The 24035-nt window shown below is 42.5% G+C and overlaps 1 protein-coding gene across 20 annotated transcripts in view; it reads left to right on the forward strand.

Moving 5' to 3' along the window:
* Positions 1 to 24035, forward strand: part of WNK1 (WNK lysine deficient protein kinase 1) — a 98370-nt gene that overhangs the window by 71340 nt on the left and 2995 nt on the right. For 5 of the 20 annotated variants that reach the window (XM_054514934.1, XM_054514941.1, XM_054514942.1 and 2 more), the window contains 15 exons: positions 119 to 235; positions 2446 to 2619; positions 3394 to 3445; positions 3608 to 3748; positions 4125 to 5551; positions 8229 to 8312; positions 11342 to 11428; positions 12086 to 12155; positions 13618 to 13688; positions 14209 to 14852; positions 15773 to 15975; positions 17006 to 17200; positions 18346 to 18492; positions 20775 to 20816; positions 23820 to 24007. In XM_054514934.1, coding sequence (XP_054370909.1) covers positions 119 to 235; positions 2446 to 2619; positions 3394 to 3445; positions 3608 to 3748; positions 4125 to 5551; positions 8229 to 8312; positions 11342 to 11428; positions 12086 to 12155; positions 13618 to 13688; positions 14209 to 14852; positions 15773 to 15975; positions 17006 to 17200; positions 18346 to 18492; positions 20775 to 20816; positions 23820 to 24007 — 3642 coding nt within the window. The remainder of the gene's footprint in view (positions 1 to 118; positions 236 to 2445; positions 2620 to 3393; positions 3446 to 3607; positions 3749 to 4124; positions 5552 to 8228; positions 8313 to 11341; positions 11429 to 12085; positions 12156 to 13617; positions 13689 to 14208; positions 14853 to 15772; positions 15976 to 17005; positions 17201 to 18345; positions 18493 to 20774; positions 20817 to 23819; positions 24008 to 24035) is intronic. The other 15 variants (XM_036401050.2, XM_036401059.2, XM_036401060.2 and 12 more) reach the window with 9 other exon arrangements.

The raw sequence follows: 24035 nt of genomic DNA on the forward strand, positions 1-24035 counted from the left end.
ACATGGCACCATTTATTAGACTGGAAAGAGAACCTGTTTGTATTATACCAGTTAGTTTGTCTCAGTGAACTTAAGATTCTTGTGCTTTTGGTTTGAAGTGTTATTTTCTTTGCTTTAGGTTTCCAACAAAGGTGATCGGGTAGTGGAATGCCAGCTGGAGACACACAATCGGAAAATGGTTACTTTCAAATTTGATTTGGATGGCGATAACCCTGAGGAAATAGCTACAATTATGGTAAGATATATTTTAGAGATGGAGACTCCAGGCAGTTGTATTTTTTTGTTTATGGTGTGGAATTGGTCTCCCATGTAGCATGGTGTGTGTTCACCTTATTGGTACACAACCACAGCTAGAAATTTGGCACAGAATAGTTTAGCTGATTATTAATTCATCTTGCACACACCAATCACATGGAAATTTGTGTCAGTTTTTACCTTAGATTTGAGGTTTTTATCAAGTGACAAAACTGCTTCTGTTTTTTTGTTTGTTTGGGTTTTTTTTTTTCAATCTGACATTTTCAAAACTGCAAGCAACCTTCTGGAAGTGCCAGGTTAAAGCAATTCTTGCCTAAATGCCTTTGCTTCTCTAAGAGCAGGCATTGCTATATCTTCTTATTCTTCAAGCATTTTACCATCATTGTCCATTAAAATGGGAAGATTCTGCCTTTAAATTAAGAAAGGGGAATTGTATTTTGGTTTTTGAAAGTACATAGTGACTGATGCTGCTCTTGACTTTTATCAAAAGAAAAAACTTCTCCATTCAATGTATGATGGCCAGGCACAGGAAAGAATTTGTCCTATAGAGATACATTTAAATAAGAGTATTGACTAGCATAGAGTAGAATCCCCATTTATTTTTTTTTTAATATAAAGTCTTATCTTTGGTCTGGTACAGTCTAAACGAGTCTGAGATGGTTTTAATGTTCCTGACGCTGGTGGAGGGATGACAAAACACAGTAGCTTTTGACACCTTCTTGGGCACCTGTGCAGTGATTATCTTCTGCTTAGAGAGGTGGCAGAGTCTGCATTGGTGTGTGCTGGGTTTGTACTTGTCAAAAGGAACCAAACCAGTGATATGGGAGAAATTCTCTGCCACTAATGGCTTTCTGAGAAAGAGGAAGAAGTTGGTTCTTGCCTAAGTACAGATATTAGCACAGTCAATAACATGAGGTTGTGTGCCAGGAAATATGGAGAGTGCACAGATGTCTTTCTTCACCTTAAACCTAAAGTGATCCTATGAAGAAATAAGAGTATGTTTGATTTATGAAAACTAAACAAGCAAAATCAAAACTAAGACACACTCTCCAAGCAACAAAAACCACAAATATTTGAAGATGAGTAGAAGCAAAATAAGTGAACTTTGTATCCAGAATGCAGTCACATAGTTAAAAGTGTGCAACCTAATTTAAACGTCTGAATCTGGAACATTGTGCTTACTGGTTCCCTCTTGAATATTGAGCAAACTTTAGATTGCAAGACTTTGTTTCCTTTTAATCATGATACTGTTAGGCATACCCCATATAGTTGCCTGTTGGTCCTAAACTGAAAGTACTGAAGATTTCTTTAACTAGTATTCTGCATTGCAGAGGCTGATATAAGCATGCCTGACTTTCCTTTTCTTGAACCAGCATCCCAGGAATTTGATGTAAAGCTCAAGCTTTTCCTCTAAGGCACTTTATTTCTCTTTTCCAGCAGAGACTCTATGACTGACAGCTTTACTTCTGTTTTATGGACTGTCTCTGTGAGTTTTTCCGTGCATAATTTTAGGAGACAGAATACTCTCATGGGTTAGACCAAATCAAGAATATGATTTGGTCTTTCTAACTACCAAATATACTTGTTTAAACCAGTTTTATCCAACAGAAGCAAGAGAAGTTATTTTCATAAAGCAATACAATATATTGGAACTAGACAGGCTGAGCAACCTTTCTCTCCCTGTATTTGGAACATAATTCATACTGGCTTTTATGTACCACAGCCAGACTTTAAATCAGTGATGTGCAACCTGCATAGAGGAGAAGTTGTATATGGCATGGAAAGAGACAAACACAGGAGACATCTTGCAATACAGAATTTTCAATTTCTTTTATATTATAGTTCTCTTTAAATGTGTCTCATATTGCATTTATTAGACAGGAAGAATTGCAGTAAGGGAAGACTGCTAATTTTAAATTTCCCTGTGCTAAGCAAAGATTGAGGTGACAGTTGATGAAGAAGCGAGAGTTGAATGTTGCTCCATAGCAAAGATTAAACCAGGGCACACACTTCTGTGCTGGAGATAATTTGAGAAACAATTGTTTTTCTCTATGTTGTCACCACTTTCATCTTGTTCAGAAGAACAGCAAAGAGAAGACAAACATCAGCACCCAAGAGTAAATTCTGGGTATTCAGTATATTGCTTTGAAATTGTTTGTGGAAAATGAATGTTGCTTTGTTCTTTTGCAGGTGCAGAATGAGTTTATTTTAGCAACAGAACGAGACTCATTTGTAGAACAGGTACGAGAGATTATTGAGAAAGCAGATGAAATGCTGAGTGAGGATGCCAGCGTGGAGCCTGAAGGGGATCAGGGCTTGGAAAGCATGCGGACAAAAGACGACGGCTTCTTCCCGGGGTCACAGGTATGTGAAGGACAGACTGCCTCAGCTCTTGGTATCTTCCATTTTGGGTGGTGTGGCTTTGTGAGTAGAGCTAGCTAGAAGTAGAAGCTTCCTGTCATGAGAGATGGCAAAGATCAATAATTAAAAGGCAAAAAGAGAAAGCTTCATATCAGAGTGAGTGCCTAAAATGAAGTTAGAAAGCTAAATAACAGACCTCTTACTTTTTGGTGTGTTTGAAGACTTCCGAAGCTGCTGAATCTCCTAACAGTCCACTAAACAGACAGTCTTAAATGCTGATGCTTCTTGGATTTGAGATTATTGTGAGGTAGGACAGTGAAACCCCAACCCTGTGCTGCTCACTAAACACTGAGAGCCTGGTCTCACGCCCTCCACCCAGTGAAGTACTGAGAGATTAGATAGCTCGGTTAGGAAACACAGGTTTTGAAACTGTTTCCTGGGTACTGAAAGTAGAGACTTTGCCTGAATCTCTGCCTTAAATACACCCAGAACTAGTTTGGAACATCCATTTATTTGTTGGATGTTTAAGGAAATCAGTTGGATTTCCAAAAGAATTTTTAGATCAGTTTGTTAACATTGACAGTCACTAAGCTGAGAGTCTCTAAAAACACTCTAGCTGACATTTATCTGGGCAGAATTCCTCTAGATTGGTGATGGTGCTTGGGTCCCACATACTGCTTCCCTTAAATGCCCACATTTCAGTAAGCTAGCGTTTTAAGAACTATCTTGTGGGTTTCTGTTTCAGAATAGAAGTTTAAATTTTATCTTACTTTACAGAAATTAGAGTTCAAACAGCCAGATCCTACATCTTCCATGCCACAAAGAATAGGTAAGTCTTTTGTGATTTTTTTCAACAGTTACCTTTTTCTGTTTCAGCGGATGGGTGCAGCCAAGTTTTTTATTTTGTATGATGGAGTGCACATTCCATATTGCAGGTTATGTATTTAATTGCAACCCTGTGTTACTAAACATCCACCTTCTTTTTGTTTAGGGGTTCCCTCTAGCTCCTTTACCCAGGTTGTTCATTCTGCTGGAAGACGGTTCATTGTCAGCCCCGTCCCCGAGAACCGACTGAAAGAACAGGGCTTTTTCACATCTGCTGTTGTTGGAGGAAATGAAACTTCAGATATGGGTGAGTTCTCCAAAATCTTAAAAGCTGATGCCTAAGACATGTTCTTCAAAACTGTGAAGTTAGTTATCTAAACTGTTCCTGGAGACCTCTCAAAGTATGTTGGGAAGTAGGGAGCTGTCTGTGCTGATAAGAGGTGACCATAATTTGGGTCATACCATGCCGGATTCTTGGAGGAAAACTGCTGATGAGCTGTCTGCAAGACTCTGAAACCTTAATTCTCTATTTTAATATAAGCCTGGATTTGTGTGTGGGTTTTTTTGTTTAGTTTGTTGGGTTTTTTTAAATGCTAAAAAGTAAATGTAGTCTTAGTCTAGTCATAGACAATAATACTGTAATGAACTTCTTCAGGTGGACTGATAATTTTCTTTTCTTCCAGTTGCAGCATCTCCTGTACATGGTCCTGGAATGAATCTCTCCCACTCAGCATCATCACTGAGCTTGCAGCAAGCTTTCTCTGAGATGGGGCATGCTCAGATGGCAGAAGGACCTAGCACAGCTCCTCCAGTGTTCAATCAAACAATACCACCATTTCCACCTGCACTTTCTACCATGGCGGGCAGTGGTGCAACTCCTGCATCTGTGGCTACTTCTTCAGTATCTGTTTCCTCCAGCACTGGTGTTTCTCTTCCAGGATCTGTTACTTTGCCTTCAGAAAGTGCAGCTGCTGGAGTTGCACCAAGCACAAGTGTGCCAAGCTCTATTTCTCCACCTCCGGCCTCACAACCTGGACAGCAATCGACCGGTGTCACTTCCAGTGTGAGCGCCCCTGCTTCTTTCTCCTTATCTGCCACGTCCCAGCCTGCTCAGCCAGTGACTGCAGACATTGCTGCCAGTGCCAGCACACCATCCTCTTCAGCACTGCCATCTGCCCAGGTTCCTGGCGTCACTGCTCTTGGTGCTGCTGCACCAGCTGTGACATCTCAGTCTACTCCTCAGCCTGTGAGTAGTATGGCAGCAGCACAGACATCTGTTGCCCTGTCTGTGGCTCAGAACGTGGCTTTGCAGCTTCCCCAGCTCAGCAGCAGTGGCTCAGTGTCCAGTCTGGCAGAAACAACAGTTGTAAGTGCTCCACAGTCACTGCCTGAGAGTGGGCACTCTCTGGACAAATCGCATTCCTGCAGTGCAGCTGGCTTATCTCTGCCAATTGGTGCACCTTTGTCATCCTCAGTAGCATCAAGCATATGTGGTTCAGTCTCTCAGCCAGTGATCCATCCCTTACTTGTTCCATCGGGAATTACATCAACACCTGTCCTACCCCAGATTTCAGGTGCAACACCCATGTTGCCCCAGGTTCCCTTACCTGGTGTCTTGCCACAACCAGTCACTAACTTGCCTGCAGTACAGCAGACTTTGATCCACAGCCAGCCTCAACCAGCTCCGTTGCCCAACCAGCCTCATGTTCACTGTCTGGAGGCTGATGCTGATGCTCAGTCTAAAGCCCCTGGTATTGATGATATCAAGACCCTCGAAGAAAAGCTGCGATCTCTGTTCAGCGAGCACGGCAACGTGGGAACGGTGCATCCATCAGTGTCTCTGGAGACCTCTCTGGTAATGGAAACAACAGTTGTTCCTGGCATCCCAACCACTGCTGTTGCACCAAGCAAACCCCTGACATCCATTAGCACTTGTATACCTCCGAGCAGTTTGCCTCTTGGACCAACTGGCTTGCCAGTGCTGACTCCAGTTGCCACTCCTGGGCAAGTGATCACCCCGGTCAGCTACATCTCTGCCTCGAGCAGCGTGGCCACAGCAGCAGTGAAAGCAGGGACCTCTCCTTCCAAGCCCCCCCTCAGCAGGGTACCGGTAAGAAATGCAGCATCGGTGTCCATGTTCAGCTCTTGCTGAAACATCTTCCTCGGCAGGATCCTTTTTGTAAAGCAAAATATTTATTCAGGAAGAAGTTTCTTCATTTAATGTAGCATTGAAAGGTTTATGCTCTGGTTGTTTCTATGTGTCCCAAGAGGTGTTCTGTTTTGTCCCTAATGGGTAAAAAAAGTCCAATTCCATTTTATGCTTCTGAGAGATGTCTCTTGTGTCACTGTTAGTTTTTCTTCTTAAACTACAAAGAGTGAAGCAACTGTGGTTGGCTTTTTATGTTTGTTTGGGTTTTTTTTAAATACTCATTTTTTTCAAATAGAATTTGGATGTCTTGCTTTAAATAGCTTTTTATCTTGTGCTTGACCACTAGGCTGAGATGGTTGGTTGTATATTTCACCAAGTGGTGGATTCGAGATAGAGGAACTTTGCTTCCTGTTATGAACCTGTTCCTTGCAGTCAAGGGTGAACCTGACTGAAAGAGTTCGGGTTTTTTTAACTTCTCTGCTACTTATTTGATACCTGGATACTGTTTTCCTTTTAAATGTTAGATTTATGAGAGCAGGATTTTGAGAAATTTAGAAGATAACTGAAAAAAAAGGTTTTTTTTCATTTACTGACACATTCTACAAGCAAAACACTCTTTCACAAAGAAATAATGACTCACAGTTACAACTTGAGAGGTGCTGTGGATGTTGTTACATGCTCACCAACCAGATATACCAATATGTGACATTTTCTTTTAAATGTCTGCCTGTGTGGGGACACAGCACATTTCAGTATTTTAAACTATTTTGGTATTCCTTTCCTTAAATGGAAATGTAGCCCTTAAATTGAAATAAATTGAAGAAAGTTTCAGGTATTTAACAAACAAAAAACTTTAATACTTTCTGCTTTTTGTTTCTGTAATGTTTTTTTTTTTGTTCTCATCAACACTTTGTGTTGGCTGTCTTTAGCCAGCCTTGCTATTGACCACTTTCAGGCCAATTCAAACTGAGCCAATGCTCCCAGCATCTCCATTCATTGCTAGTCTTTCCATGTACTCCTTGTTGTCAAAGACAGTAGAAAATCTCTGCTATGGAAGAGTGGGAATATGTACCAGAAAAGTTGATAATGAAATCTAGACACAAAGACATCCATTAATATTTCAGTGAAATTGAAAACTGGAAAAGAAATATTGGGAAAAATGGAAACTGGTATTTTTTCAGGAACAGTCAGAGCAGTTAGAAAATTGCTAATTGCAAACCTGTAATTGCAAAGACTTGGGTTTAAATGGAATAAATGTTATAGGGTTTTTGATTGTCAGTTGTAGAAATCCCACCTCCTCTCTGAAGTTTTCCTTTATAAATTAGTTTTTTTTACAAGATTTAATTTTAGTTTCATTTTGTGTTGTTGCTAGCATTAAGGAGCTTATTGCTTTAGTCTTCTGGGGTTTGCTAGACTCTGTGTCTGTGTATTCATTTTGTTTATGGCCAGACAGTTAAATGTGTTTCAGCTTGTCTTACCAATGTATTTAAAGTATGTCTTGCCTCTTATTTATAAAACTAAATGATGAAGTTACCACAGCTTAAAAATTCATCATGCCTCAGAACAGGTAACATCCTCACATGTGTTCCTGCTGCACAGAAAAGTTGAGCTAATGCAACTCGGCCATTTCCTGCTGAAATGTTATTGGCAGGAGAGATAACTCTGGGGAGAGCATCTCCACAGGGCAGCCACTCCTGCAACTCAAAGCATTACTTTGAGCTGTGGTTGCACACTGCAGGCCAGAACTGGATCTGGGGCAGACTCTGGCCTGTCCCCCTGTCCTGCAGAACTCACAGCCTACAGGGGCAGCGTGCTGTAACTCACGAGGCTGTGTGTGTGCTCAGACTTCACGGGCACTGTCAAACCTCAAGATGACAGCTGAGAATAAGAATTGCTAATTGTGCAATGGGTTGCTTAATTCCTAGAACTTGCCACTTCCCTAACAATGGAAATGACTAACTGGAATGTCTGTCTGACCTGGTGAGGAGGCTTTGATGCCTCCTTCTAACTTCTCTCTAACCTCTCTGCATAACCTGGATACTTCCCCCTACCCAGTTGCATGGCCTAATCACCTTCTGTGGGTCATCAACACCTTTCAGGCTCAAAAAGAAGTGATGGATCAAAACATTGGTGTGAGAGCTCTACACATCTGTTTCTCAACAAGTGGAGACATCCTCAGGCACTGACAGTTCCTGTTCTCAAGTCATGTTGCTTGGAACAATTTGCTGGAAGCATGCAGTTTCTAATGGACAGTTAACATAGAGCTATTGTAAGGAGACTGAGTACATTCTTGCACCATTTTAGAAATTAAGCTTCTTGGATTAATTATTTTAGCATTTCTTCCAGACTTGAAAATAATATCCCCAAGATACTTTGTTCCTGGATACTACAGTTTGTTTAAACTGGAAATTGTGGCTGCTCAAGGATAATCTAGATTATAAAATAAAAATAAATGAAGCCTTCCCCAATTTGGTTGCAAAAGTCCCTAAAGACTCTATGCTAACTGTCCAGGAAGGAATTCTCTACCAAAAAAACAAGTTAAGGCTTCTGTGTATGACATGAGTGACTGTAGCTTGGTATCTGATCCTCCTGTTGTTCCATGTCTGACGGACGCGCGTTTCCTCTCCGTTATCCATAGGTGCTCCCAATAGGTTCTGACCTTCCGGCTGGCACTCCATCCAGTGAGCAGCTGCCTCCTTTTCCAGGACCTTCACTAACTCAGGTGCTACACAACTTGGCAGATTTTATCTGCTTCTTTTCCCTTCAGAGAGCATGTTTCAATTAAACCCTCCGTTGCATGTTATTAATGTTCTTGGTTTTCTTTTCTTTTGACTGAGTAACCCCTTTTGTGTAGCTGTAGCAGTAGCCTGAGCGGCTTCAGCACTGGGTGTGAGTGACCTGGTCTAATGGAGGGTGTCCCTGCCCATGGCAGGGCATTGGAACTGGGTGGTCTTTAAAGTCTCTTCCATCCCAAACCATTCTGTTGTTCTCGCCCTTTGGGGTGCTGTACCCAGTGCCTAATCAGGCTTAGGAGTTTTAGTGTATTAATCTGAACTTGAAATGTTTTTTTTTTTAAATATAATGCAGTGGAGTGTGTGCATAAAACTTGAACCTGTTTGCTTCTTGAAAAGGGTATAGTAGCAAAATAATATGAAAAACTATATATTGCCTTGAAATGTTCATAAAAATGTAAAATTGCCTTTGTGAATTCCTTAGGAAGTTTTGAGGTTTAGTTGTTTCTTTTGATGATTGCTGTTTTCTGTTGTTTTTGTTTTTTTAAGCTTTGTTTTGTTTATTTTGTGATTATTGTTGAATTCTGATTTCACTCGGCTTTAAGATTTTCAAAAGCTACTTGAAGTTCTTTATCATAAACATGACTTGAAATGCAGCAGCCGCTTCCCCTGCTGAGCTTCTGTCCTTGTATACAGTAGTTAGGTGGGATATCTTGTGTGTAAATGGTGGTGCCAGGCAATAGAACAAGAGGCCATGGGCAGAAACTGATGCACAAAAGCTCCACCTAAACATGAGAAAGAACTTCTGTCCTGTGCAGGTGACCAAGTACTGGAACAGTTTGTCCAGAGAGGGTGTGGACAAAAGGGTATCTCCTTTTTTGGAGATAGCCAGGAGCCAGCTGGATGTAATCCTGTGCCATGTGCTCTGGGCTGGCCCTGCTTGAGCAGGGAGGTGGGAGCAGGTGACCACTGTGATCCCTTCCAGCTTGACCCAGTCTGTGATTCTGAGTGGTTTGTACAACTAAGGCAGATGGCATCTGAAGTTGGAAGAAAAAAGCTTATTCAACTGAAATATTTTCTAAAAGTAGCTCCTTTTTACATCTTGATCTTGGAACCATAAGCCATATTCCTACCCTGTGAGTAGCAAGGAAATAGGCATCTTCTTTCTCCAAACTGAGCAAGAAAAAAACCCACTTTTTTCTCCCCCTGATTTCAGAGGCAGAAGCTGGTTTATCTCTTCTAGTCAGTTCTTTCTGAAGCGTGGCTTTACTGAAGAGAAGGTGACAACAATTTGGTGATGATTCTTACCTTCACTGTTCCATGGTCAGGTATCAGATATCAGATGGATCAGGAGACAGTTAGTTAAAATCAGTCCTATGGAGTTGATAGTCCTTTTCATTGCTGGAAACTCAGTATATTAGTAGTATTTTCCCCTAAGCTCAAAAGCATTTGTAAGCCACTTCTATGACTCAAGCCACAGTACCACTGCAAAAGGCTGCTTCCTGTTTGTCATAGGTATTTCTGGCAGGATTTGTAGCATGGAAGAGTCACAAATATAGATCCCTTGCAAACAACTTACTGGATTTCACTTCTCATTGGAACTCGGAAGGATTGTCTAGGAGTGAAACAAAATTGGAGAAAACCAACTGGATCAAATCTAATTGACTGTTAGGAGCATTTGCTGCTATCACATAATACTATCTGGAAAATTACTGGCTTGTCTGAAAGTAGACAGGCTTGCCTTCTGTGCTGCTTCTGTCACTAGTAGGTGATTGCACAACTTTGCCCCTCTCCTTAGTAGCACACTTGTAATTTGCAGACAGAATACATGTCATCTCAAGACCAGTTTTGAACAGTCTGTTCCATACTCTTAAATACCTGTTGTATTTATTTCTTGATTGCTTTTTAAAGCGTATTTAGATTAATCTCAAGTTTCATTTTGGTCTCCTTATTCCATAAGGAAATCTTTATTTCCTGATCATTCTGGTGGCCATTTGTTTACTTGAAGCAAATATCTTCTTGAGAGCATAAGTGATGAGTATTATTTAGTATTTCAGGTGACATGTCCCCTCTATTTTACTGTGTTGGATTAAATTACCTCACTTGTCACTAAGCAGTTGGATTTCTGAATGGAGTCATACATACAAAACCATCTTCTGCTTTTTTTTTTGTATGATGGAATTGATACAGGCTTTATTGTTCCTAGGGTTTTTGGTTTTGTTTTGAAATCCACATGTCAGGAAGAATGTTATCCTGGCAAGCTTTTGAAAGCATCTTTATGCTATTATGCACCTCTAACTTTCAGTGGAAAGTTGTATTTTTATGTTGTCATGATCCCTGCTTCAGTTTTAAAAACAGATACAGATTCTTTTTTTCTACTTGGAGAGATTAATAATGCTCAAGTTTGGATGAAAATTTCTGTTCTGTAGGGTCAGAATTGCAGCTTAATGGTATCTGACAACACATTCTTCTTTCAATGTATCTTATGGGCATGGCCCTAATTTAGTCATTTTGAGACTTTGGGACTTTTTTTATCTTCAAGGTATTTTTAGGTAAAATCTTCTTCTCTTCCTCTCCCCAATCCAACTGGCCAAGTTTGAAAAACATCTTGTATTCTAACTGAAACAGCTGAAATCTAAGTAATAAGCATACTTGAGAGATTCTGCCCCTCTCCATCATTTTCAAGTCAATCCATCTATGTAGCCTCTCTGAGGGAACCTGTGGGTTGGTGGTTTTTTCTTGATTGATTGGTTTTGAGTTGTATTATAGAGTTTTTTCTTTTTTTTTTTTAATTCCACCTAATTTTCACGTTCTGTTGTTTTTAAACAAGTGTGTTGCATGAGTTGTTCCCAGTCTTGCTGTGCTATACATGTTAAATCTAAATGTGTAGGAAGGAAGTTTGATAGAAATACGAAAGCTGTACCGAGTGCTTTAAATTTTAGTATTGAATATGTGTGTTTCTCAACAATGCTTTTGTTTTTCCTGAGCTGGGACATTGTTTTACTTTTTTCTTTCTCAGTCCCAACAGCCACTGGAAGATCTGGATGCTCAGCTGAGAAGAACCCTTAGTCCAGAGACCGTCCCAGTGACATCTGCTCCTGCCTGTGTATGTTTGCAATGTTGGCAGTTTAGTAGTCTTGAAAAACCTCAGTGTTTTTCCAAAGTCATACTCTTAGGTCACTGCCTTTAATATCACTACACCAGTATTTAGATTTTTAAAAATAAAAATTCAGAGTCATCTTCCAGTTTGTAGGACTGAGTCAACCAAAATCGGAAAAGTCTGTATATTGCAATAGATTATGTAATTTCCTGAGGCTGTTTTTTGGTATTAGTTGTTACTCCAACTTTTCTGGTGATGTCACCAAAGTAGGAATGGAAGTGGCTGTGGAATAAGGGGAAAGAGCATTAAAAAAAATCAGTATATGATATGTCAGTCTTAATTTGGGAGGGCTGTTTCAAGTGTGGATCTGAAATTTTTAAAGCCTCTGTTAAAGAGCTCTGGATACTGAATGAAGACAGTGACTGACAATACAAGTGGTTATTTATACATTTTATCTGCACAGGCCAAGGGGGTGATCTGCTCACAGCCTCAGGGTTATAAGGCCTGTAAAATCTCTTGTCTTGCATTTGTCTTTTCATGAGTCATACTTTGTCCCTGTTGGAAGCAAAAAAATTATGTAGTAAGCAGTATGTTGGATTTGTTGGCATTCAATGAAACTGCTAAGTATTTTAATTTATTTTGTTTTTCTCCTTGAACCTGCAGTCTGTGCCCTCAGTAGCATCAACAGTGGTTACTGAGCCGGTGTCCACAGCAACACAGAGTCTGAAGGATGGTAAGACAGCCATGATTCCTTTAGGTGATTTCCCAGCATGGAGACAGAAATCAAAATGGAACAGAGTAACCACTTGGAAGGTTATAGTCCTTTTCTGCTAAGTCATGGAATGGCAGCTCCTTCAGGGCATCTTATTAGTTTTTAGTAGCCAGACTGAAATGTTCCCCTGTAGGCCATGAGGAGGGGGGATGATAAATACTTACGTATTGTAGTGACTCATTTAGGATTTAAAGCTGTCCAAAATGCTAAATTAAGATTCACAAAGAATCTCCACTGTGCTGCTATGGTACAGCATCAGGACTTGAAGGAACTGTTTTCTGTCATGTGTTATGTTCCTGGCAACAGCAGTAGGACCCATTTTGTGTCATTACACTGTGATACCTCTCCCTTACCCTAAGGGTGTTGCGTTTCTGTTTGAACAGAGAAGCCAAACTTAAACTACTAAAAATTTAAGAAAGGTGGTAAGAAACCCAGACTTCCTTCTTTCTGCTTTAGAACAACTGAAGGTTGGCTGGATGATCACCACTTAAAGTCTGGATGATCAATGACTTTCAGATCTGTATGGATTGAGTTATTGGGGAGGAATTCAAACACTTGCAAAATTGAGTTTCCTATCAGTATCAATGGTTTAATTTTTGAAATCTTCTTTTTTTAAAAGAAGCTGTTAATATGGTGCTAAAATTTTTTCTTGAGCTGTCTAGTAAACACTATTTAACATGTGTGGGCCTCTGAAGTTGAATAACAAACCTTCAGAAGCCAATAAAACTGTGAAGGAAAATAAGTTATGTACTCTCATTTTGGGACATTGGTGAACTATAATGTAGAATGCATTAGTCTGCTATAGAATTAGTTGGGTTTTGTCTTTTAAATTTAGAAGGTAAAGGTAAACAAACTGGGAAGTTGCTTAATAAACAGTGCAAGCTGTCCAATAGAACTGATTTAAAAATAGAATGTTATTTCTCAGCTTTGTAACTTTATACTGCCAGTGCACAGAGCAACAAAATTAGGAGCTGACACCTAAGAGTCCAACTTGGAGAACTTCAGATAGACTGCTTGGAGTAAATGTGGTTTATAGCATTGCCTCAACTTGCCCCTTTTCTGGTGAATAAGTTGTCCCCAGCATTTGTGAAATTTAGGTAGTCACTCTGGGTATTGAATCAATTTCATAAAGCTTTATTTTTTATTATTTGTCTATTTCACATCTCTGTTTGAAATCAGTGTGCTTTTTTTACTTTTGCCTAAAAGTGTAGTTTTGGCAAATACACTGTGCAGGGAAGCTTTGTAGAAAAATGCTTCAACTTAACATTAATAATTAACATTTTAATATTAATATGGTGCCTTGAGTCTAGAAGCCTCCTTGGAGTTAACAGATAGTTGAATTCGAAGCACATAAAAATAATTGGTTGGAGTTCAAATAATTTGTTGCTCATTGTTGTCTTAATCCCATTTTCCTTTTCCTTAGCTTTGGCAGCAGGTGATGGAGAGAGTGGTGCTGCAGGAGGAGCCAGTGTGCTGAAGATGGGACGGTTTCAGGTACCAGCTGCTAAACTCACTTGGCTCTTGGTGCAGCCTCTTTGGGTGGTTCCTGCTAGTGCCAGATCAGTGTGCCATGTGCAGGACTTTGCTGTCCATGTGGAGCTTTTGAAAGCAGGTCTGCAGATGCTGTTTCCATTCAGGGCAGAGATTGCACAGTCTGTGCAGGCCTAGAGTTGTGAGCATGGGGTTTCATCATAGCAGGCCTTAGCTGTTGGCCTCAGTCTTTAATGTTGGGCTGCTCTTTGGCTAACAGTGCTGGGATGTTCACTCTAGTATGTCCTTTTGGTGAAGGAGGCCCCCTCTGAGGCTGCTGTTTCTTGGAGTTAATCCTCCAGATTACAACAAGTGCTGCTTTGTGTGGCAGTGTTTTGCCTGGAGGGAAGCAGTGGCTTGCTTTGTGGCATACCTAGGAAATGAGTTATTTTCCCCTCTCAGATGCATCTTACCATTAAGGGAAATAAAAGCATCACGTTAAGGAAAAACCAAGGAAGTCTGCATGATTGTATTTCTATTATAGGTATCGGTGGCAGTGGATGATGTGCTTAAAGAGGGTGACAAACCTGACACGAAGCCAGTGCAATTTGAAACCACCTCCAGTGATTCTTCAAGCCTTTCTGGCAGTAGCCCAGAGAGCACGCTGGTGAAGCAGGCTGGGAAGAGCGGGGCTGTGGCTGCCACCCCCTTGGATGTGGTGGATGGCATTCCTGGGGCAGCTCCCGCGCCGGCAGATGCTGCTCAGGCCACCAAGGTTGGGCGCTTCCAGGTGACCACGGCGACGGATCAAGTGGGGCGTTTCTCCGTGTCGAAGGCTCGGGATGAGGTCAGCTGTGCTGAGAAAGAGCCTGTGACTCTTCCTCTCTCAGTGGGCTTGGAACAAGTTGCTTCTTCAGCTGCAGCTCCGAAGAAAGAGTTGGAGTCGAGGCAGTCCCCACAAATGAATGGTCCGTCCTCTGATCCGGAGGTCGCTTTTCTCAGTGGCATGGCTAAGGATTTGGATGATGGCTCAGGGAGCCCAGACTCTGTCCAACACCTGGGATCAAAGATCAGCCTCCCTGTTCAGAGCCTTAGCAACTCCTTCAACTCTTCCTACATGAGCAGTGACAATGAGTCGGATATTGAAGATGAAGACTTGAAGTTGGAACTCCGTCGGTTGCGGGAGAAGTAAGGCTTTGTCTTTGGGTGGTTGTAATGGTTGGATGGAAGTAAGGCTTTTCCTTTGGGTGGCTGTGTATGGGATAGATGTAACAGCATTAATATGAATGTCACCTCTACTTCCCTTAGCCTTTTGCTAAGTGTCAGGAGCCATTGTCAGCGTTTATGTGGGAAACAAGGTTCTTTAGTGGGAAAGCGGTATACAGTTATAACAGAAGAGGAATATACATGTTTGGTGGGCTGAATTTTCATGCCTGTAACCTTGTTGTATGTAGATTGCCAACTGCACTATGGATAAGACTGTAGATCTAAGAAAGATTTGCATATCCCTGGAGTTAGTGGGAAAAACGTAGTGTTGTTTGAAAATGACACACAAGTCTCTGCATTTCTGATCTGCATTTCTGGCATTTCTAATGGTTCTTTTCCTGAAGAGACCTTGTTGGCTCAGGAAGGAATTTAGAAGTGAAGCAATGTAACCTACTAATTTATTTATACTGAAAGTTGAACTATTTTTTAGGGTAGCTGGCAGTTTTAAATCCTGTGTATGCAACTGCTCTGAAACAAATTGTAAGGCAATACCAGAGTAGAAGTCTCCAAGGCCATATGTCTGAGAAAATGAGTAATCTAGCTATTCCTGTAGCATCTGAATGCTTTTTTTGTACTTCTGTTTACTCCGGTTTTGTGATTGCAACGTTGGGAACTTAGGTTTGGAATTGTAGCCAGGGCTAGAGCACACTGGAAAATGGCAAGTGTTCTGCCATGTGTGTTCAGTGGTTATTATTTAGTGGAAAAGATTTATTTACTTCTTTCTTAAATGTTTGAGAGTTTGACCAAAGAAGCAGCTCTGGCTCGACTGGAGGGGAGGAATTGTTTGCATCTATGTGCATGCATAGAATTCTTGTAAATCCCACTGTTTTGTAACTTGCTAGGCACCTTAAAGAGATCCAGGAGCTGCAGAGCCGCCAGAAGCAGGAGATTGAGTCACTCTATGTGAAGCTGGGCAAGGCTCCACCTGCAGTAATTATTCCCCCAGCTGCACCCCTGTCAGGAAGAAGGAGACGACCTACGAAAGGAAAAGGCAGCAAGTCCAGTCGTAGCAGCTCCCAGGGACATAAAAGCCCTCAGCTATCAGGTGAGGCTTCCTGCAATGTTTTTAGCAGATAAAATAGACCAAGTACCATCTCTCATTCTTAGAGCTGTGTCTCTGTCTTTGTCTTTTCTTTTGAGGAGAGGTGTGTGTGTGTGTGTGTGTGTGTACCAGTTCCTCCCTGAATTTCTTTTATCATTTTTGAAATTACTTCTGCTGTTTGGTAGTCTTGCTTGGGACTTTTTCAGTCCACTGAAAGGTACTGTGACGTTGCTCTGTAAGAGCAGTTTTAAAGTTATGCTTTGTGGGTTTTTTAGATATTAGTCATTGGGCTCTGACTAGAAAGAAAAGTGTAAATTTACAGTATGGCAGAAAAGTTTGTTTTCTAAAGATAAACTGTGCTTGTTCCCTCCTGAAACTGATTTTGCAGAATGGGTCTGGTCTCTTTAGTCATCTCCAGAGACTTTTTTTTCCAATTTAGTACCACTGAAGCATGATATTACTGGTGTCCTTACACTGCAGAAACTCACAGTCGATGTAATTTAAAATAGTGGCTTTTTTTCATGGAATTGAAGATTTGTTGTACTTACAAATTGAGAATCAGTTTCAATTGTCAAGGCTTCCTTTCCTACTAAGACCATTTTTCTCAAAAACAGAACTCAGGAACTAGTTCTGTTTACTGATTGAGTGACGTGGGTCACAGATACTCTCTGGGTAATTGGAGATTCTCCAGTCCTGCGGCAGGAGCAGTGTTGGAGGGCCAGCAGTGCCAGCAGAAATATTTGATTCTGCTTCTTGCATATTCACTTTGTTAATTCCACGTCATGCTGAGATTTCTGTATCCACTCACCCTGGCTGCTCATTTCTGTTTTGCTGTGTGTTAGAGGAGCTCTGTGAGCACATAAACCACCACAGAGTTGTCTTAAAACTGAGGGATTTTTCTGGTCTTATTGCTTTCTCAGAAAGTGGAGTAGTTCTCTCCCCCTGCCTCTCCTTCTCTTGCCTGGATTGTCATGCTTGATCAGGTTCAAAAATATATGCAAAGCAAAACTTTTTGCCTTCCCTTTTCCTCTAGGCAACCTGTCAGCTCAAAGTGCACCGTCAGTCTTGCCCCCACAGCAGACCCTTCATCCTCCTGGCAGTGTGCCAGAGACTGGGCAGAACCATTTGTTACAGCCCCTCAAACCTTCACCTTCCAGTGAAAATCTCTACTCTGCCTTCACCAGTGATGGTGCCCTCTCGGTACCGAGCCTTTCGGCGCCAGGCCAAGGTAAGACTCCAAATGCAATTAGTGGAATTAGCAGTGGAAATTAATTGTAGACTTCATGACACTTGGTTTGTAATACCTGGTGTAAAGTAGCTCTGGGGTCCCCAGCTTGTGTGTGGAGGCTGATAAGGATGTTGTTTGCAAGTGGGTTTGTAGCTTCTCACTCAAGTGAAGTGTGAGGTGGTTGGAGGTCTGAAAGCCCAAGGACAGCGCAAGAGAGTGCAGTAGGGTGGTGGCAGCAGCGAAGTTCTGCTGACCTGGGAAAGGTGTTGGCTCAGAGGGAAAGAGACCAGTGAGACTGGGGGGTTGGAAATCAGACCAAGGAAGGGGCAGGACAAGTTTGATGTTAACAGATAACTGAAATGGTTGAAAGTTTCCAAAGACTTGGAGTCTTAGTCCTTTTAGACTTCCTAGCTGGTTTGGCTGTTCCTGTCAATGGAGTTTTTAACAGTAAAAGGTAAAAAAAGGCTCATGTTCTTTAATTGTGAATTATCCTGGAAGGAAGAGTCAGTGTAGGAGGATGAAATGGTGGGAGTAGTAAATTGGTCATGTAGTCAGGTTTCTCAGGTAGTGGGTAGCTTGTTATTAGTATGTTATCAAATAATTTCTCAGGCACAGATCTGATTTATTCAGTAAGGAGGGCTTTTTTTGCTTGTCATTAGGGGATGATTCCTTTACTTATCTGAACTTAGCTGTTGTAGGTTTTGTTCCCCCTTTGCACATCTTTTTGAAAAGCTTTGCCATAGACAGTTTGAATACATCAATTCCAATGTGTGTGAAACTGAAGAATTGCATACAGAAAATGGAAATAGATTTAAGGAAGAATTTTCTATAGGGGTTCTTATCAGGAAATGTTTCAGGCATTTTGGAGCTACTTGAATCATCTCCCTGCATCCAGAATTGTGCAGTACCATTTAAAAATTGGGTGCTTTTGCTAGGATTTGGCGTTCCTGTGGATTGCAACTTTATAGTTGGGTTATGTCCTGGAGAGTAGCAGTGCAAACCTGGCCTCACGTCTGGAGGTGCTGGAGGGAGTCTCTTCACTGCGTATATTGTCTCTGTACTCCTTGGTCTGCACTTCGAGACTTATTCTTGTGTGTCGTGATTGCATTTCATCCTTCCAACTTCAAGTTGCTAACATCTTGTAGTGGTGTTCTGTCTCCTCTCCTTTCTCTGTTCTCCCTGTTCTTGTTTTCTCACAGGCTGTGCGAAGTTTAACTGTGCATCTGAGAGAGTGACCTTCAAGCCTGGTGGCAGGAGGACCCGATTTCTGAGTACGCCCTGCTTGGCTCTTTGTGTGTAACACCTTTACTCCTTCCTTGTCTGGTTTTTGTTTTGTCTTTTTGGTTTTCTGTTTCTGCTGCTTGGATCTGTTTCATGCAGCCCATCCTCATCTGCCACCGTGTATTCCCTCCCATCCCATGGCTCAGCTCAGCTGCTCTTAGCACACCTTTAGAAGTTTGGGGTCTCATGTTAGGTGTTCTCTGCTGTTAAACTCACTCTAGCAAACACTGATTTTTCTCTAAACCTTGAGAGGAAATTTTCAGGACAGGTCAGTGAAATGACAAACTGGGGAGACTTAACAAGGCCCATTGGTAGTTCTGCTTCAGCATGTGTTAGACGACATGAGACTTGTAGCGGGGAAGAGTGAGGGAGATTTGTTTTCCAGGTTATCTCTTAGCTGGACACTTGAGCAGTGGTGGGGGGAGTGTTGCCCTCCCTGGCAGTGTGCTTGCACAGCACAGGTTGGATGTGTGTCCCCAAAGCTGGTGACAGTGCAGAGCTTTGATGCCACCTGTAGGCAGCTTGTAGTGACGACTTGTGTTCATGAACAGATGGCTAGCTAAAGATCCAAGTGTTAAAGGGGTTTTAAAATAATGAGAGAATAATTCCAGGCAAACTCAAAAGAACCTTACCTACTAATGGGCTCAAGTTTAGAAGTTTTTCCTGTGAGTTGGAGATAAATTAAATGTAAAACAAGTAGCAGTAAAAGTGGGTAAATAGACATTTTCAGACATCCTGTCAGCCCTCACAAGCTAGCTTGCAGCTCTTCTCAGAATCCTCTCATTTGTACTTACATTAGGCCAGACTTACAAGAGAGCCTCAAACTTCTGATGTGGCTGAAATAACAATATGCTTGAGCCAAGGCTGCTGCTGTGATGCTTTTTATTGGGAGTGCTGCAATATCTCCTATGCTGCTTCTGCAGGCTGGACCCTTTAAATGTCTGACATTTGTTTCCCACCCTCTGGAATGACTCGGTGTGAGGAAGTTTGGAGTGCTGTCAGGAGCCCTCTGGCTGCCCCACTGCATGGCAGTACCACACATCTGCATCATCTGTCTTGCTGTGCTTGGCAGGGCTCAGCTGAGCCAGGGCTGTGTGTGAGAGCTGGGCCTGCCCTTCTGCAGAGACAGCTGCAATGAACCAGCCCCATCCTCTGAGAAAGGAAGGGAGGGAAACGTCTTCCTGGCTGTTCAGTTTTGTACTGAATCTAACCCACTTCACTGGATTTGGGATCTAAGCACTAAAATTGTTTAATTTTTCAAATTTAGCAGCTTTAAGTATTTTTGCTGTGTATATTAATGTGCAGATCTGCACTGACATCTGCACTATCCAGATTTAATGTTTCTTTCTTGGAAGAAGTTAAATTCTTACCAAAGCTAACTCAAAATTGTTAGTCTGGCCTGTCCTTTTTAGGGGAAGGGAATATGAAGAACAGCCAGTCTGTTTGTAGAATTGACATTGAACTGAATATATGAGAGTATAATTTATTTCCAAGGCCTAGGCTTGCTGTAAATTGGCTGTCATCTGGCTATAAGAGTCCTTTGGCATGTGTATCTCTTGCTTCTGGGACTGATGCTAGGGGAAACAGATTCCTTTTGAAAAGAGTGTTGTAGCTGTCCTGTAAAAGCAGGTAGTACTTGGCATGGCTCAGCTTGGCCTGGCACCTGGCTTGCTGCAGGCTGCTTGCTTCCTGGAGCCCTGTCCTTGAAGTGCTGTTGCTGCTGTGGAGAGTGACAGCTGGAGAAGATACTGGCTTGGAATCAGTGGTGTTGAGGAAACAGTGCAGTGATTGATGCTTTTAACCGTGCAGCTGGAGAAACAGAGTGGTACAGCTTGGCAGGGAACGTCTGAACTGTTTTCACGCATCTGAGAAAAGAGGGTGACAAACTAAAAGCACTTGACCTATCAAATAAATCTGTTGCTGGTTGAAATTTGATAGTTGTAAAATGCTTCCTACGTCCTGGCAAAAATGGAAGATGTACTTGCTTTTCCTTCTGTGATAACAGCCACAGTTGTGACTGTTTGATAACAGTTGTGACCTCAGTGTCTCCTGACATTCTTCACAATGGTTTGGGAATTATGAAGAATACATGTGGGAGGCTGAGCCTCTTCTCTTTGTGATTAAACTGTCAGACGAGTCTTTGAGTTTGTCTAGAATGTTCAGTAGTGACTGTTCAAGCCCTGCTGTGCTGTGTCCTCTGTTTCTCACCAAGCTTTTTGTAATGTTTCCTGATACTAAACATTTCTCACTGTTTCTCTTATCTTTAACAAATTACTCTCTCTTTGTGCTTCAGGGAAGATGGTGAAAAAAGTCTGTCCTTGCAACCAGCTCTGTAGTAATTATCTTATTTCTGTTATCTCCAATTCCTGATTGTAAATCTATTCATCAGCTTTTCCTGGTCACTGAAGCCTTATGTCCCTGACTCTGTCTCCAGCACAGCATCTGTCTGTCTGTGTGATGCCCTCTAATGTGTGCTCTGTCCTTAGAAGATTGGCTAGTCTGGTGCTGCTCTTGCAGCCAGGGGGAGGCAGGCAGAGCCTCCCCTTCCCTGTGGAGCTCTGCTCTCACTAATGAGAGTGACATCAGGGCCAGTTGCTCATTGTAACCTGCTGGAGTTGTACTCAGAGCAGCTGCTTGGTTTGGGATTTGATGGGGCTTATCACGTTAGTGATGGATCCAATTGCAGACACTCCAATGTTTTAAAAGCCTAAGAGAAAGCCATCAGAGATCTCCAGTGTGTCTTCCAAAGCAAGAGATGTTCAGAAAAGCCTGTGTGTGCACATGTCATTTAAGACTGTTTTAAAGGTGTCATTTGACTGTGGTTTATGGGGGAAAAAAATCCAAGAGCAGAATTAAGGCATTATAGGTAGTGGGCTGGAGAGAGAGAGAGCCTGTTTCACTTGAGATGCCTCATGTCAGAGCAGAACTGGGGATGGCTGCTGTGACCGAGCAGGAATGTGGGGGTTGTTTCCATGAATGCCACAAGTTGAAGCACTTGCTTTTCAGCCTCTTCTGGATGGCAGTTTCTGCAGGCAGTGAGTGTGTCAGAGCTCAAATGTAAAATTCCTGAGAAGTCAGTTTTAAATGGACCTTAGGTGAGAGCTCAGCTCTCATGCTGTAGGCCACTATGTCTTTGACCTGAGATGGGAGCTCTCTGACAAAGCCACTCTGGCAGACAAAGCTCTGGCAGCCTTTGTCACCCTGAACCAATCTAGTTCTTTGCAAAACTCTTGAATTCCCCTAAGGGATCTTTCATCTCTTCAGCTGAATGTGCTGTAGTATATGCCTTGATTGACTCTCCTCCTTCTGTAAGCTGAGGAGGGTCTCTGGTGTAGGTCCAGGACCCAGAGTACTTAGTGATTCAAATGGAAATGTGAAATGGCACAAGTGGATGCTGGCTATCCTGAAGAGGATGAGAGCAAGTGTGTCAATTGCTGCATGCACCTCATGGTGGAATGTGGTTATTACTGGTTTTGGCAGTGTTCCCCCTCCCACAAGTAACCTCTTCCTTGCTTTTGCCTCATTTGTATTTAACTTTACCTTTCACATCATTGCTCTTATTAGATGATTGTATCCGGAGCCCTTCCCGCACGATGCGTGCCCAAGGTTCTCGTTATTTCACAGCACTTTCCTTGCCCCACCCAGTGTGTCCCTGCTCCTCTCCATCAGTGCTGCCCCTCACTCCCTGCCCAGGGAACCTTTCTCTTCCCTTGCCCTGTGTTCTTGCATGCCTGCCCCCACTAACAACTCCTGTGGGCACCCAGCCCAGGAGCCACTTCCATGCTTGAGCTGGAACTGGTGGGGCCAATCTGTGTCCTTCCCTCCTCAGCACTACTAGAGGCAGTAACACTTTATTTGTCCTGCATAGTAAGTATGTCACCTACCTAATCCACTCCTCAGTACGAAACATTCCTGCAGGGCTTTGGAACCAGTTCTTTCTTTGATACAGTGGTGGCAAGGAATGTGGCTGATGGCCAGGGAAAGTGGGACAGATGAAGGAACTGCCAGGCAAGAGGTAGGGATTCTGTCATTGGGCCTTTGCAATAGAGATGTGATGTTCATTGCTGGCATTTCTGTGATCCACCTCTCAATGGCTTCCCTTCAGAAATGCCTGCCATTAACTCAGGTGTTCATGGATTTCCCAGGAGCAGTCTCCTAAGGGAGCAAGTGGAAATATTTGAGGAATAGGTGAGGATGAGTGTTTGCAAGCAGTGCTGTCTTTAGCCCTGCTGATGCTGATTTTGTTGTTGAGTCTGCTCTAGTGATTAACTGGCACTTCCACAGCTGTAAATGAGGATACTTTGCAGTACTGCTGGGAATTCAGCATCCTAGGTAATACACGACTTCTTTGCTTCGTGTGGTGAGATCTGCCTTTTAAAAACCTAGACTGGAGTGCAGTTACTTGTTTATAAATGTGAGTGGCAGAGGAGGGCTGTCCAAAACAAGGCTTCTAGGTTGGTTTTCCCCCTCCCCACAGAATAATGTTCAGCAAGCTTTCTAGCAGAACTGAAACCTGGCATTTCCATGAAGGGGTTTTGTGCTCTTGCAGTGAAAAGAGAAACCTGTCAGCTTGTCTGAGGAATACCCTCACTTCTGCCTTCTTTAAGCTGTATTAGTTGTTTGGATCTCAAATGCTTATTCTTCTGACTTAGGAAATCTGAACATAATGGCAAAAAAATGCTTTTAGAGGCAAAAAGCAAAATTTAATGCAGTGCAGAACTTCCCTGCAGATCCTGGCCATTTGGTGGATGAAGACAGTCCCATTTGGTTATCCTCAAGAACATAAGTATGGCAGCTGTGGGAAACAACAGTTGCTGTTTCTGGCTGGGGCTATTTTTTTCCTTTTTTTTGGTCAACTGGGTGAGTTTTTCTCTTCATTTCACAAAGTGGAGATAATTTGCTACAGAGCAGCTGGTGATGCTGATTTTACTGCTTCTTGTTCAGCATCCAGCATTGTCCTCCAAGATGGAATTGACCTGTACCAGTAGTGGTTGCTGCTGGTTAAAAGGTGTAGATGAGAGAGCACCGTGCCTGTACTATCACTCAGTGCTGAAATCTAATGTCCTTTTTCTTCCACAAAGACCTGTAGGCTGCTACCACTCCCCTCTTAGGATGACCACTTGCAGCACTTCTTGCAAAGTAAACCCATCTGTGAAACATTTTGAGAAAATGCCTGTAGGAGTCCTTGCAGTTCCCACTTCAGTGTGTCCTGGAATTGAAGCTCAGAATTAATTTGCATGGCATTTTAACTCCTGGTGTGCCATTACCACAGTTGCTGAATGCACTAGCGGCAGGCCAGCGCTGAGGCAAGTTGTGATGGCTGTGTTTGTGTTTGTAGGGACCAGCAGCACCAACACAGTGGGGGCTGCAGTGAACAGCCAGGCTCCCCAGAGCCAGCCCACGGCCATCGCCTCCAGCCGCAAGGGCACCTTCACCGATGACCTGCACAAGCTGGTGGATAACTGGGCTCGGGACGCCATGAACCTCTCCGGCAAGAAAGTTGGCAAAGGCCACAGCAACTACGAGGTGAGCTGGGACCCCTGAGGGGTGTGCT

Source organism: Molothrus ater, chromosome 5 (assembly GCF_012460135.2).
Source record: "Molothrus ater isolate BHLD 08-10-18 breed brown headed cowbird chromosome 5, BPBGC_Mater_1.1, whole genome shotgun sequence".
Classification (NCBI taxonomy): Eukaryota; Metazoa; Chordata; class Aves; order Passeriformes; family Icteridae; genus Molothrus; species Molothrus ater.